At 45.9% G+C, this 15814-nt stretch overlaps 1 protein-coding gene across 5 annotated transcripts in view; it reads right to left on the minus strand.

Moving 5' to 3' along the window:
* SLC4A11 (solute carrier family 4 member 11) overlaps nt 1–15814 on the minus strand; it is a 93910-nt gene that overhangs the window by 15934 nt on the left and 62162 nt on the right. For all 5 annotated transcript variants that reach the window (XM_039551014.1, XM_019287297.3, XM_010402123.4 and 2 more), the window contains 7 exons: nt 9627–9752; nt 8766–8879; nt 7579–7711; nt 7211–7284; nt 2275–2509; nt 1449–1555; nt 170–338 (listed from right to left, as the gene is read on the minus strand). In XM_039551014.1, the coding sequence (XP_039406948.1) occupies nt 170–338; nt 1449–1555; nt 2275–2509; nt 7211–7284; nt 7579–7711; nt 8766–8879; nt 9627–9752 (958 nt within the window). The remainder of the gene's footprint in view (nt 1–169; nt 339–1448; nt 1556–2274; nt 2510–7210; nt 7285–7578; nt 7712–8765; nt 8880–9626; nt 9753–15814) is intronic.

The following is a 15814-nucleotide window of genomic DNA, read 5'->3' on the forward strand; positions in this document are numbered from 1 at the left end:
CTGACAGGAGTTAAGCAGCAGAGTTACATCCATCTGTGGCAACAGGAATTCCTAGAAACACATCCTGAATACATTTTCTGATGCTCAGATGAGCTTTGGACAAGCAGTGATGGTGACAAACCCAGGGACATCCCTCCAACACGGGGAAAAGCAGCACCAAAGGCCTTACCTGTTCTCCGGGGCGTTGGTGAGGGACGCAACAATGTTCTGCTCGATGAAGAAGAGCATGGAGAGGAGAAATCCCAGTCCCATGGCACTCATCACTGACCCGATGGACAGGGACTGCACGGGGGCCAGCACAAACAAGCTGTCAGAGGCATTGTAGTTAAATTTGGACACTGCAAAGAGGAGGGGAAGGATGTTAGGAGGCACCTTCGTGTCCAACCATCAACATTTTACCCACACCACGAACTACTGGGAAGCAAGCAGGAAAGCAGGCGTGATGTTCTGGCATGTGGGAGCCTGGAGGCCATGAAAGATGGGTCCATCTGGCTGGTTTGATTTATTTTTTTCCTCCATCCACTTAGGACTTGGCTGCCATCCTGATGGGACAGATCACTGCTAGTCCTAGCAAGGCATTACAGATATTTGAGGAAAACAAAAGAGGGAAACTTGTTTTCCACAGATGCGAGGTGTTTTTAGATGAGGAAACCTTATTTCTAACCAGCACCATAATGCTCAGTTCATCAACCCACAGAGGAATTTGAAAACCTCCTCATGTCCAACAAGCTGTGCAAGGCATTTTAGTATAAAATCTAAATCAAACCTCTGCTGCCACTGGAAGCAATCCATGGCTAGGGATAAATCACACATGGCCACGCATCATTTTGCAATCCAACTGGATGGAATGGCCATCCCAATTAAAAAAAAAAAAGCCATTTCTTATTTGTTTCCATACATTTCCTCACATCACCCGCTCACGTCACTGCAGGACAATGCAATTCCTGTCCCCATGATCGCTTCCTGATATGGAAAAGTTGATCTATCTGGCCAATGAATGGTGTCTCGTTTTTAGATTTCCTTGTGTAACTTAGAGTTGCCCAGATGCTCTGCACCATTTCACCTAAATTAGGAAAACAAACTGGACACAAAGAGGATAAACTGGGATGACCAACTCCATGTTGATATGACTGGCAACAACCCTTCCTGCCTGCTGATTACTCTGCCCTTTGTTCATCGCCAGGAATTGTTCATCTCCCCTATTGTGACACACACCTCAAACTCATTGAAAAGGCACATCTGGATAATTTTTCTTGCCCCAGCCTCATTTGATCAGGGTTTTGAATGACACAAGTCTAATGGTGAGGAAATCTGAGCTCTTGGTGGGAGGCACATGCAGTATTTGTGAAATTATACGGAAGAACTTCATTTTTTAGCAAAACCCTTCTAGGATTTCACTTCTCTCTTTCATAAGCCCTAGTACTCCAGAGAAAAAAAACAGAACTTACTTTCAATTTCCTTGAAGATATAGGAACCCACAACAGAGAAGGTCAGGACTGAAATGGGTAAGGCACAGTCGGACAGGATTTCGCGTACCCTCGCATGCAAATATGGGCTGCAAAAAAGACAAAAAATTCCCATCAACACCCCACTGTCAGGACAACCACTCAATCCAGACAACATTAATGCTTGAACAAGTGAAAATTCAGTCCCATCTTGCACTGCTAAGGAGATACTTGGAGTGAAGAATTAGTCTTTCATTCAGCTTTAAATCTTCTGGAACCTATGGCCTTTGAAGGGCGATGAATGCATAAGCAAAACACAAAGAAACAAGAAAATAAGATGCAAACTAGAAAAAAAAAAGGCCTTCAAGCACCAATTTGTTCTCATTTCCACTTTAATTGCTTCCTGCATTTCAAAGGAAGAGTTTTAAGAGCAATAGGAGCAAACCCCAAATTAGAGCTGGTGTTTGACTCCCAAGAGCACACTGAAGGTACATTCCCCTTAGACCTTCCTGCACCATCAGGAATTTCTGCCCAGCAAAGCGGTTCAATGCCTGTTTGGAGGGAGTTACAGGGGTCCCAACGTGAATTGGGAGCCCAAAGCTTTTTTGGGAAGTCATTTGTGAGGCCAAACCTCACAAGAGGGAAGGGCATCATCCACTGAGCGAACATTTTGTCCTGCTGGGAATATTTCCAGGTGGCTCTGCCAAGTTCATCTCTGCCTTTGGCTTCCATCTGATTTTCCTGGGTTGCAGAATTAAGATCTGAGCTGTTAATGATTCCCTCACAGGGAACATGAAATAATCAGCAGTCTGAGCTCCAAAGAACTCACCTTTTCTTAAACTGATAGAGCGTGTGGCCGAGCCAAAGGGTTCCCAACATCAGCATGAGGCTGAGGACAGCGGTCTCACGCCCATAGTGCCCATCATGAGGGCAGGTCTGGTTCTCGCTCACTGAGGAGTTCATCAAGAAGGTGGTGTTGATGCTGAGGCCTGGGATAGCATCAGCCCGTGTTTTTCCCGAGTAACTGTCTCCTGTGTGCCCGTGGTGGTAATATTTCTTAAAAACTGCACAAACAACCAACAGGCAAGCGTTAGCAGAGGAGTGTGACAATCAAAGCAAGTAAAACAAAGTGGGTTTTTTGCTTGATCATGCAGCATTAATGTTCTGCTTCACCTGGTTTCTAGCTCTGCTTCTCAACCCAGCAGAAAGAAATCAGAGCTGTCGCTCTCAGGAAGCCAGCGCTTCATAAATTGATTTTTTCACTTATTTTAACAGCTAAGAGTTAAATGAATCCATAAAGCAACACTGTAAGGACTTCCAGGGCTAATTATGTGGTTTTGTTCCCAACACTGGAAGCACTGCTCTTAGATATACATATAAATATTTCTATATAGACACCTGCTTTCAGCAGCCTGGCAAACAAATTCCATCAGGGTTCTCTGGAAACACTGAGAGCAGCCAGGCTGCACAGATCCTTAAGTGGATTACACAGTGTACAGTAATTACTTTTCTTCCAAGGCTAGTCCAGATTTTAGAGATAAGTGTTGCTGATGTGCAAAACCTGGCAGAACATTTGAATTTACAATGCAAATTAGAGTTACAGAGCACCAGAAGTAAACCTGCACGAGCAAAACACCCCGTGAAGCCCCTGGGACTGTCCATAAATGTTTTAGATCAGCTTAAAGGCATCGATACAAGGAATGGACAGCTGTAAAGACCCTCTTGCTCTTGAGCATTTACTGTGTTCCCATTTCTATGGCACTGGCTGGCTCCAAGTGTATAAATACGGTTTTGGGATCATTTAACCTCTTTGGGGAACAACAGCCTGAGGAGTCACAAGGAGGAAGTAAAACCAGGAGATGGGAATTGGGCTTTCCCACAGTATCTGCTCAGATGGCAACATGCAGCATCCACAATTTCCCTGGGAAATACAGGAGGATGGAAACCACCGCGCCAGAGCTTTGCAGTCCCTCTACCTTCCTTCATTTCAGTCCAAATACCCCTTCAAACTTTACACAGAGAACTTCAGGGCAAGACCACCCTCTCTAGACAGAAACACAGCCACCTGCAGCTTAGGTTCTGATGCACCTCCTAACATTTCCCCCACCCTCAAATAATAATCCAGGTTCTGAAAGCCTCAAACATTTCAGCTTTTCCATCTGCAGCGGCCACAGGGAAAGCAGGGAAGACAAATTAATTCTAAATATTTGAAAACAAACTTTGTACATCCTTGTGCAGCCCAACTGGTATTTGCAACCACCTTGAGTGGCCGAAGCCCAGGTTGTGTTACTGCTGGTTTGGAGCTCACCTCAGTGTAAAATGTCCTGAGTTCAGCCATGAAGCCATTTTAAATGCAGTAATGATCTTTCTTATATCATCTTTAAAAGGATTTAAAGGTGATTTAAAAGGAGTCTGGGCATTCCACAAGTGGATGAGGGCAGCGTGGCACGTAGGCCACAAGAGACAAGACTGCCTCACATTCAGCACATCTGTACATAAATTCAGACAGCACAGAAGGTTTACAGCTCAAAATTTAACCTCTCAAACTGCACCAAGAGCAGCCAGGAGTGAGGAGATCCCCTTAAAGCAGCAGAAAGGTTCCCCCAGCGAGGAGCAATCCCACCCTGACCCCGGTTAGCGCCACGTGTTCCCTATGGCATGCTACGGAAGAGGCTCTGCTCTCCTTTATTTCCTCCCTCCGTGCTCCAGCTGCCTCAGCCCTGGCAGGGCACACACACCTGCTCTGCAAACAGGTAAATGGGGCCCAGGGCACTGCCAGGACCCACAGCCTGGCATAGAACAGGCTGTGGGAGGATTTGCACTTTCCAGCTCTGAATGCCAAAGGACGCTTTTGTCCTGACAAAAATGATTCTGGCAGCATTTCCTGGGAATCCACAGCTGGCCAGGGGGAAAAGCCTGCTCACCTTAAGTGCTACTGAGTCCTAGAGACACAGCTGTGAAACCAGCAGCACAAACCACCTGGGAACTGTGCAGAATGTATTTGCATTCCTCTGGATTAAGATCTGGACTGCAATGAGTAAGAAACAAGTGACTTTGTTTTGTGTCTCGCAGATTTTCTCAAGCTCCCACACATGGCTGTATCACAGTAACATATTTAGGGCTGGGTTATATTGCAATAATGTATTTAGGGCTGATCTTTGGTGCCCTGTGCTCAGCTTGACTACATCGCTGCACGCTCCATCTCTGAGGCTGCAATTCAATTTATATGCACCAAACCAGGCAGGATTGCTCCAGCCCCTCCTGGATAGAGGAAAAAACCTTGCTTTACTCTTGTATTTTAATTAAAGTAATGAGAATACACCAAGATGGACAGTGGAGACCTTTATCCCATACCACCTTGCTGGGAAGGATTTGATTCCTGAGCATTTAGAGTTTGTTTTCACCCCAGAGCTCAGTGAACCTCACTGCCAACATTCAGAGAGAGCAGTGGAACTGGCGGTGCCCTGGCTGAGGCTGAGCCCTTCTCCAGCCTCCAACAACACGAGCTGGCTTTGTTTTCCTCTGCCTGGCTCACCACCATTTCCTGCCCAGTGCAGATGTCAAGATCAAACAAACACAGCCTCGGTGGCCAGGCCAGGCAGCAAAAACAAAGTGTCACCGGGACAGCGCGAACGCTCAGGGTTTTGGTTCCTCTGCAGGGCAGGTCCCTCCCCCTCCTTTCCTGCATGTGTACCTTGCAAAAAATCACGGCTATGAACAGGCTGGGAAAACATCTGGGCAGCGGTGGCATTGTCCCCTGGCACTCAGGAAGCCCAGAGTTGCTGCCAGCTGGATAAGGCATTACCAGGAGGCTTTTAAACAGCATGGAGGAAAAAACAGCTTTCACTTCCTCCTGAACTGCTCAACCGAAATTTTGAGTGGGAGGAGGAGGTGGCAGCAGCAAACCATCACCTCCTCGAAAACAGGAGGGGAGGAACAAAGATGAGCCTGTGGCCATGAGTTGCACTGGTGTTGTGTTTTTAAATATGGGCTCTAAGAGAGTTTAGGATAAAGGCTGTGCCTGCCAGCACCGGTGCCCTCCTGCATCTGGAAACAGCTTTGGTCCCATCTGTGGATGCCCTGAATGCTCCCAAATGCAGCTGAACCAACATGAGCTGGCAAAGGAGTGTTGGTGTGACTTTATTACCATCATTCCTATAAATTCATCCCTTCACAGTACAAAGAGAACTCAACTGGTTCTCTCATCACACCTAAAATCACAGAATGGTTTGGGTTGAAGGGACCTTAAAGATCATCTCATTCCAGCCCCTGCCATGGGCAGGGACACCTTCCACTAGCCCAGGTGGATCCAAGCTCTGTCCAACCTGGCCTTGGACACTTCCAGGGATCCAGGGGCAGCCACAGCTTCTCTGGGCACCCTGTGCCAGGGCCTCCCCACCCTCTGAGGGAAGAATTTCTCCCTAATATCCAATTGTAACCTGGTTTCTGTCAGTAAGGCCACTGCCCCTTGTCTTACAGGATCTTCTCCTGCTCCCACTGCAATACTCCAAGGATTTACTGCCATATTCCTGAAACTCTGGCAGACATGGATGCTTCCTGCACTTTTGACCTGCACCCCACACCCCTGCTATGGGAGATCAGCTCTGAGCTACAAAAACTTTGTGAGTATTTGCTGATTTTTACAGAGCAGCTGAATGTTCTGTTGAGGACCACCTGAGTGCCACAAGGAGACTGTCCCACGCCCCCAGGACAGGGCCACTGAGCAAAGCTCACAGCCACAGAGTCAATGACTATCCCAGAACAGCTTCTCCCTCACCAAGCTCTAAGCAGGATATTTAAAAGATGCAGGTGATCTGCAGAGGGAAAAACCCCTCTGATTGCACAATCAAAGCACACAAGGCAAATCAAGGATTCCCAGTGAAGTGAGAAAGTGTCTCACTTCAAATTGCTCTGCAGTGTCAAATCTCTTGGAAAGCATTCCCCTGCAAGCTTGAGTGTCTGAAAAACAAGGAGTGTGCTTGGGTATATCCTGAAGGATTTCAAAGGATGGCCCAAACTTTGGGATGTTGGACAACAGGTCATAAAAATCAAGGAATGGGGTATTGGCCAATTCCTCACTGGGATGAACAGAAAGGCTGCCACTCACAAGGTATTTCTGCTACCATGATTCACCTTCTCAAACACCTCCTACCAGTCCTGGTGGGGAGGGAGAGAAGTGTCAGAGGAATTTGTAAACCCCAAGGCTCTTCACTGAGATTTAGAGTTTAACCCAGAAATAGGAAAACCAAGTGGCTGGAAAGGGCAGAGGAGCTTCAGGAACGTGTTGGAGGCACTGCAGTCCTTGTACTGCCATTAAAGAAATGTCTCAGAGCTCAGGGAAAACCAGGAAATCTCAACCCACCTTTCAACTCCCCTCCACAGAGTTTGGACAACATGTCAAGGAAAAAGGACTACATACACTGCATTTAAATTGGACTCTTTTTTTTGCCAGGACCATGAAAAGCAGCCTGGTATCAGGAGAAGGCTCTCACATCAGTAACGTCATGCTTTGCCCATCTGGTGAAAATTTAGAAACCAATTCTGTCTCAACCAACTGAAATTAGAGCTGCTGAAAATTCTGCACACCCAGGTAAACTGCTGACAAAGAGCTGCTTCCATCTCACACACTGATTTTCTTTTTTCCCCTGGGGACTTTGAACGAACACCGAACAAGCAAACATCACACGTTTTTGCAGCCCTGTGCTTGCTTTTGACAAGGCAGCAAAGCAGAGATCTGCTCTGAAAAACACTGTTGCAAGACTTACCTTTAATAATGCCTTTGATGGCATCGAGCACAAATGTGATGGATATAAAAAGTGCAATTATTTCTTCTGTTGACCTGTGGAAAAAGCCCAGGAATTAACAGCGCTGCATTCAACTCTGTTCAAAGAAAAAGCAGCATGTTCATCAATTTACATGAAAATATACCAATTTGAGTTAGGCTCCAACTTAGAAACAAAACCCAGCCAATCAGAGAACTTCTTTCAAGCTGGAACAATAAACCAAAATGATACTTGCCTCATCTCACAAAACACATTTTGCAGCAAGTTTGTAATTAAGGAGCTTGTGGAATGTGTAATTTTTTCATTTGAAGAACAATCAGATCAAAATACGACTTCTTGCAAATAGCTACCTTTTAAAGAGCTTCATCAGAAGGCTGAAATTAAAGAGGGAGTAGATCACAAGGAAAAAGCTGTTCCACAGCCCAATCCAGGCATAGAAAGCGCTGAAATCCAAGTTGTAGTCGTCACAGATTCCTCGGATGACTGCAAAAGTGAAGCATTCACGTGTCACAATCAACTCCTGTCACTGCCACCCAGTGATTCCCATCTGCTCCGTGCCAAAAAGAACCCATTTCAAGACTTCACCCCAACACATTTATTACAGATACCATTAAATCCATATTCCTGCACTTCCAGAGGGACACAGGATCAACACAAACTGTTCTCCCCTTCCATCACTAGAAATGGGGAGAGACACTTGGAAAAATATTCTCCCCCCCTGCTCAAAGCATTTTTCCTATGGATTGAGGTCACAAAAACTGTTGGAATTTGCTCTTGCTGATACTTTGAGATGCTGTTGAGCAAGGGGTCTCCTAGCTGCTCTTTCCAGCTGGTCATAGCCCATCCTCTGATTATCCCTACACTGAGCTTGTTCCCTTGCTTGACTCTCTTTCACTAAGACCAGCTTGTAGTACCTGAAAAGCTGCTGATCACACTTTAAAACATCAATTTAAAAAAAAACCCTCAACAAACTAACCCAAAAAAAAACTTAGTCACAAGCTGGTTAAGTGCAGCCACATGAGAAAACCAAGATTTTCTCACTGAAGCTGAAGAAATGCTTATTTTCATGAAGTTTTTTCACTGCAAAATGATTTCTTTAGAAAAACAACTTGAAGTAAACCAGGGGTTGGTCTCGATGATCCCTGTGGGTCCCTTCTAACTCAAGATATTTTGATTCTGATGGTGATGGAAAGGGGAGGAATTTGATTCAGGTTTTGGAGAATCCCAGAACATCCCGAACTGGAAGGGCCCCACCAGGATCATCGATCCAACTCCTGGCCCTGCACAGGACACCCCAACAACCTCACGATGTGTCTGAGAGCCTTGTCCAAGCGTTCCTTGGCTTTGTGCCCTGTCACTTCCCTGGGGAGCCTGTTCCAGCACCCCACCACTCTCTGGGGGGAGAACCTTTCCCTGATAGCAGCCCTGAAATATCCATTTATCTAACAAATACAACTCAAGCTCTGCCAGGACTGCAAAGCTCTCACAGGAAGTTGCAACCCCTCAATCCCCTGGTGCAAACCTGTAGCAGACTCACCATTGATGTAGAGGGCCAAGGGAGCTGTGGTCAGGAGCACAACGAGGGGCTGCCCCGAGAAGAGGGCGTAGAGCAGCCCTCCAATGCACTGCCCGAAGATTGTCTTCCGCACATCTGGAATTGGGGAGGATGGAAACAAAACCAGGGATTTGGGTCAATCCCTCCCTGCTCCAGGAGCATTCACAGGGCAGAGAAACCAACCACTTAGGAGTAAGAGAAATGTTTTCAAGGGTACAGAGGTAACACTGTGAAATCAAAAAGTGAGCCTTTATTTGTACCCACAGTTTAGGCTTCCAGATGTTCAGCTAATTGGTGGACTCTGGGATTTTTTCTGTGTATTGTTATGTTTTATATATACATTTTAAATATATTTATTTTATTTTAAACAGCTATAAGACATAACCAGTGTTTGTGGAGGCCTTCAGGGCAGGATTTGAACAGTGACAGCAGCATGAACTACTTCTACAGCTGGGAGAAAGGATGATGTTTAGCTCTCTGTCCTGGGGGTTTGAATATAGGCAATCAAATCCAGGTCAAAAGCACAGGAGTTTGTACCAGGAAAAATGTGCAAATAATTACATTAAGTCAGCATAATTCAAAAATACAGTAGCATACATCAGTATCAGTCCAAGTCAGATGACACAACCCAAAGCAGTGTTCATTTTTTCTGGTTTTCTATAAAAGTCATGAACTTAATTAGAAAAAGTATCTTTCAGTCGTGGTTTTGGGTTTGTTTTCCCCCCATAAATAAAAACTATCAGAATTTTCTGTGCCCAGAACTACATTTGGAATACGTGGAATCAAATGCACAAAATCAGATGCACAAAGTAAATTTAAGAAGCACAGAAGAGATGAACTCACCAATAGCTCCTCGGGTATTTTCATCATTGAGGGACCCGAAGGCAATGGATGGAAGGAGGCAGGCAAAGTACAGAAAGATCATAGTTGTGATGTATTTTCCTATCGCTTTGTTGTTCCCAATAATACCTGGGGCAAACCACAACACAAATCATGTTGGTAAAGCACTGAAAGCCTCCTCACATCAGCCACAGGCACCATCAGTTCTTTTCACGTTGAGAAAAAGTAGAAATTCAGTCCCCACTTCGAACATGTAACGGAATTGTTAACATCTGATTTCTCACAGCCACGCTTTTGTTCACCTGGGACCAGAAGTAGCACCAAAACTGCCCCCAGACATTTCTGACATCATCAAAACAGGAAACACAAGAAGCCTTTTGCTCAGTTTTGCCATTCCCCAAAGCTTGGAAGAGGATCAAGGCAGAAACTGTAAGCTTAGGGTTCACAAATGCCCACCCCCTGCCTTTTCCATATCAACTTCAGATATTCTGCACTGTCCCCCGAATGAGCTTCATGATGATCTCTTGTCTTGGGCAGGAAAAGGTGAAGCACTTCATTTTTCCCTAGACAGAAGCCTAAGGCTGTAGGTTTGAATCAATAATATGCCACCCTGAGCCAAAAAGTGGCAGCAGGACACAAAAACAAACAGCCCCAGAGGTCAGGAATGGCTACACTGAGATTTGCTTTAACAGGCCCTGCTGGAAGAACAGCCTCTCTCTTTCCATCCACTCACCCCTCTTGTCTCCATCGGAAAAAACACACCAGGCCAAAACACAAAGCAGCCAGAAAGAGAATTAAAGTGTCAGAATATGAATTTAAGAGCCTCTGAAGTAGCTTCCCTTCCCTTTCCTGTTTTCAGGCTGATGTGTGATATGAGCTCACTGGGGATGCACAGGAGAAAGGATGAGATGACAACAGCTGATATTGCTCCAGGAGAACACAAGTTTTTCCACAGAACAGAAAGGACGCACTGGAGAAAGTCTCCTCAGCCTTCAGCCTGCCTGTGCCACCATCCTTGATGGTGCTCTTCCTCTCAGACAGCTGGAAGAGCTTGGAGCTGCCCAATTCCCCTTCTGGAAGGCTCCAGAGCGGAGAATTCCCACACAGCCACCTGCCCCGAGTTCCCAAACACCGACCTAAGCTTTTGCAGCATCAGTCCCTTGCTGAGAGAGGTAAAATCCAATGAGTTGGATCAGATAAGGGAGGGCTTGGCTTTAGAGGTTATTGGTGCCACACTGAAAATCTCTATCACTGCAATGAAAAGAACAAAAATCTCTCAATGACTTTGGGATCTTATCTAACATCTGCTTTCTGCACCATTTGCAGGGCAGAGATAAGGATGGGAGGAGGATGTAAAAACCCAGAAATCAAAGGTGATGTGTAATGGACAGGCAGCCACCGAATAAAGGACACCTTGTGAGCTGCCTGCTTGCAGACAGGAGAGGAACAGACACAAACAGCACTTCTGAGGCTCAGCATCCTCAAACTCCAGGCTAAAACCCGACAAGAGACATCTCAAGCATGCAAATATGAGCTTGACCTTTCGGGAGTCATCGGACCAGCTGTTCCCAGGCAAATTCCTTTCAATTTATTGGGAAGATTCAGAAACCACAGGTCACATTCCTGACCACTCCTGGCAACCCAAAGGGCCTGGAATTTAATTCTCACAGATGAAGACTTCCCATGATCCCGAGTCCAATAGCTGCAGGCTCCTACCTCACACTCCAAACTGCCTGAGACCTTTAGAGAAAAGGAAGGATTTGGCAGGACAAACAGGACTGAGGGGTGGTTCCATAAATAGACACAGCCACACCCTGGTTCAGAGGATTCTCTGTCACTCCAAAATACTGCTTTTTGGGCAAGGGAGTCCTTCCAATATGAAAGGTCACGGGCAAAAATGCCTGGAAGCTCTGAAATAATTTCTGAAAGTTCAACCAGGTCAAGAGAAGCAAATAATACCTGTTTGGTTCAGGTAGTTAAACAGTAGGATGAGAGGGCAGAAGGAGGAAGCCTTGAAGGGCATCACAAAAGCTCATTTTCAGTCTCAGTCCTGGCAAAGGAGCCCTTGCTGGTCATGGAGCTCCTTATGCCACGTAAAGACTTGGCCTCAAGCTGTACCAGGGGAGGTTCAGTAGGACATCAGGAGGAATTTCCTCATGGAAAGGGTTGTTAAACACTGGAATGGGCTGCCCAGGGAGGCAGTGAGTGCCCATCTCTGGAGGTGTCCAAGGAAGGACTGGAGGTGGCACTCAGTGCTCTGGGCTGGGTGACAAGGTGGGGATTGGGCACAGCTTGGACTCAATCTTGGAGGTTTTTTCCAGCTTCAATGATTCTGTGATTCATAATGGCTGGGTCCAAGACTTCCAGCACTTTCTTTAATTCATAATCATCCAGGTAAGATTCTAGGATCAAGAATCCTTCTGGTGGGCAGCAAAATTCACTTTGTAATGGAGACAATAATTACACCAGATGAAACACACTCCTTCCCCAAGCTGATTGCTCACTCTTTAATTGCAGTCATGACCAAACACTGCCTCTCCTTGTACAGATCCGCCTGCCACAGACACTGAAATCCAGCATTAACCACAATTTACCTTTCTGCCTTTTTAAAGCCAACATCTGGCGAGCATTTTCAGGATGTTTTGCAGCCCATGGCTTCATTCAGAAGAAGGTGGGCTGCTTTATGATGGCATTTCATCTGTGACAGGCTCATAAAGCCACTGACAAAGGTGTCACTCCACCTGCACCATGTAAATTCATAGCAGCAAATCAACTCTCGGTCCAGCTGTGGAATGTGAGTAGCTGACTGTTACAGGAGCAATCCCCTGAAATTGAGGCACAGCCACCCGCTGGAATGGGAAGCAATTATGTTCATCAGCGTGACAGTTCCATTTTACCTGTCTGGATTTCTGAGAAGGCACAGTTTGTACAGACAAGGTTACAGTTTCAGGGGAAACAGCAGCAATTCTGGCCTCACTTTGCTTGGGATTCCACAGCAGTAAGCTAACGACCAGCAGCGCCACAAACTGGGTTTACAGCTCCTTAAGTGCACTAATTGTACATTTACTAAATCAAAATCACAAATGATGGACATTCTCTGAACTGGCTGTTAATGTTCCTTCCCAATTCTCTGAAATATCCCACGCAAAGAAAGTTTAATTACACTGACCTGGAGCTCAGCAGCAAGGATGAGTCTATGAAAGCCCTAATTTAAAAAAAAAAATTGCTTTTTAATACTAAAAACACTGTAAAACCCAGAATTACAAGCTTCTCCTAATGCCCTCAAGCTGGGCTTTCCTTTATGGGATGGCTGCTGGACTCTGCCCAATGTTGTGGAGATGAAGCTTCCTTGAAGTCCTGTGAAGAGCAAATCATGGAACGAGTGGGACTAAGAACTTAACTGGAAAAGGAAATCCACTCCAGGAGTTTGGAGCAGAAGCCAAGCATATGCAGAGAGCTGAGAGGCATGAAAAATCAGATCAAGGCTCAGGCCTTTCCCTTCCCATCCTGCTTCCTTCAGCCCACTTCCCAGGAAATCCTGGGTCTCTTGGAAGGAAATATCCACAGACAAAACACGATGCTTTTCTGCATTTTTAGAACATTCCCATCCACCACTGACACAAAGAGACCCCAAAGCAACCCAGGCTGGATGTTTCGGGGAATCATGACAAGTTCAGGATGTTAAACTTTGGTACCCAGGTGATATTTAGGGATGAAGGCTGCAGAGTGATGCAGAAGCTCCCTCATATCTGATCTAGGGAGGGAGAGACATGGAAAAGAACGGGAAAAGCCTCTCTGCAACCCCTGTATTCCCCCTCCTTCCTCAGGAATGCAATCCTGCCAGACAAGGTGGCCAAGGCAGGAAAGCTGATGAGGATTTGGCACATGTCAAAGCCAATCCATGGTCAACGTTTCAGCTCTGGGTTCAGATCAAGGTTTAAGCTCTGAGCTCCCTTAGACAGCCAGTGAGACAGAAGCTCTCTTTCAAATCCCATTTTTCCAATGTTTTCAAGCCTTCCATCCAAGCATGCCCACACTGCAGGGAGCTTTGGGGATCTCCCTCCTGCAAAACACCACAGTAAATCCCAAGGATGCTGCCAGCAGACCTCAGGAGCTGGTTAGGGACCCTCTGCAGGACCAAGGACAGGGAGAAATCCACACTTCCAGCTGAACTACCCACCTACCACAGCCATGTACCAAAGACAAAGGCCCAGAAAAACAGGGAGAAAGAGAATAAGCCTCAGTCCTCTGCTTTTGCCTTTGTTTTCCCTCCCCAGGAGGTGAAGGGATATGGATTATGTAAGAACACAGCATCAAAGCTCACCATAAAAATCTCAGGCACCTCAAATTTCCCACTGGGCACTTCAGGCACTGCATTTGTGTTTGTTCTCTGGGTTGTACCAGAAAATAATGCTGAAGAATGAGGACAGCAATTTTAGGAGCTTCAGAAATCTTGTATCTGAGTCCAGGCAGAATCCCCTCCTTCATTCAAACCAGCCTCAACATAAAGAAATTTCTCGAAGCTCCTACAGTTTGAGTCTTAAAGGGTAATAAAAATGACACACAAGTGCTTTGAGCCTATTTGACAGGATCAGGATGAAGTTGAGTCACTCTGTTTTTTAAGATAGAGTCCTACACACAAAGGTGACAGTCACATGCCAAATGGAGTAAATTCCAGTTTAAAGGAAAACTACAGGTGTTCTCAGGCTCAGCATAACCCAGTTATTCATCTTCAGATGCTCCTGCTGGAAGACATCTATTACAAGCCATCTTTATCACTAAAATCCTGAAGCAAAAGTTCAGAAAACTCTTCCTTGATCCTTGGACATTCAGTAAAATGCACAAGACTTTGCCACAAAACAAAGTCGACGAGTTCCTAATCTGGAGTAAAAGGGGGAAAAAAAAGTAACAGAGAAAGACTATTCCTTTAAGGATAATTTGTGCAGTGTGTGAAGAACACCAATCCCACAAAACTCCAACTGGCCCAAGATTTGCTGGTCCTACAAAAACCTCATTATTTATCACCCTGCCCTTGATGGGTTTATCTGTCTAACCCCAAACCCTGGGATGCTTCTCAGATTGAGGATTTAGAGACTCCAACCACTCAAAACCCAGAATCTTTGTAATTCAGAGCTCTTTGATGGTGCCCATGTGGCTGTCTGGAGCACAGATACTTGGATAGTTCAAATCCCTCATGCTCTGATGCACCACTGCTCTGAGATGCTCCAGGAATTCCACATTCCTGATCACCTTTGGTCTCAGTGGTTTATGGCAGATGCTTCATGCTCCATCTGCTTTTCATTTCAAGCAGCTCCTTAAAGAATTCATCCTCATTTCTGGTTTCTGGGAAGAAATGGCCATACAAATTCACAGCGTTTTTTGGAAAAACCCCTTTTCCCCATATCCTATTGAAAGGGCTCAACTGCTCCTAAGGTGAGAACCTCCCATTTGGGCTGAAGTAGTTCTGGAGTTTCACTGGGCTCTTTTCTGCTCTTTTTCACTCTCCAGAAGACGTGTAACAAAACACTGACACTTTTTAATCTTTAGGTGCATTTTATCCCAATTTTATGCCCATTCTCTACATCATTGTATGCAAAGTTTGCAGAGCTTACAGCCCTGAGCCTAGGGCTGAAGCAGCACCCACGGGGTCATCTGGATGCAGTCAGAGCCACAACATGGCCCCTGAAGTGGGTTCCCAAATCTGCTGATGGCTGGAATTGGCTGCAGGACCAAAATCTGATGGTTTTGTGCCTGCTGTGCTCAGACAGGCACAGCAGACACTGCTCTGTCTTGAGGCGAACGGGTCCCCACAAGGTGCTACTGCAGCAGCTCCCAAGGGCTTCAATATCCCTTTATCATGAAAATGAGCCCTTGACAGCTCCAGAAAGCAACAGCCAAAGGGATGAAGTGTCCAGATTTCGAGCTGAAATCCCCTGCCAGAGCTGATGCCAGCGATGCACATGCCAAAAATTAATGTTTCTGTTTTATCAGATTCCTTGCTGCTCCCCTGAAAATCATTTTATATCCCCCCTCCTCCTCAACACACCCTCAAATCCCCAGAGAAATCAGCATTAGCCCTCCCATCACACTGAGGCTCCTGAAAATAGTTTCATCCCTGCAGTGACAAAGCACCTGGAGAAAGCAGCCAGCACTCAGCACCTGTGCTAAGCCAGCATCTCATCCACGTTCCT

This window comes from Corvus cornix, chromosome 4 (genome assembly GCF_000738735.6).
Source record: "Corvus cornix cornix isolate S_Up_H32 chromosome 4, ASM73873v5, whole genome shotgun sequence".
NCBI classification, from domain to species: Eukaryota; Metazoa; Chordata; class Aves; order Passeriformes; family Corvidae; genus Corvus; species Corvus cornix.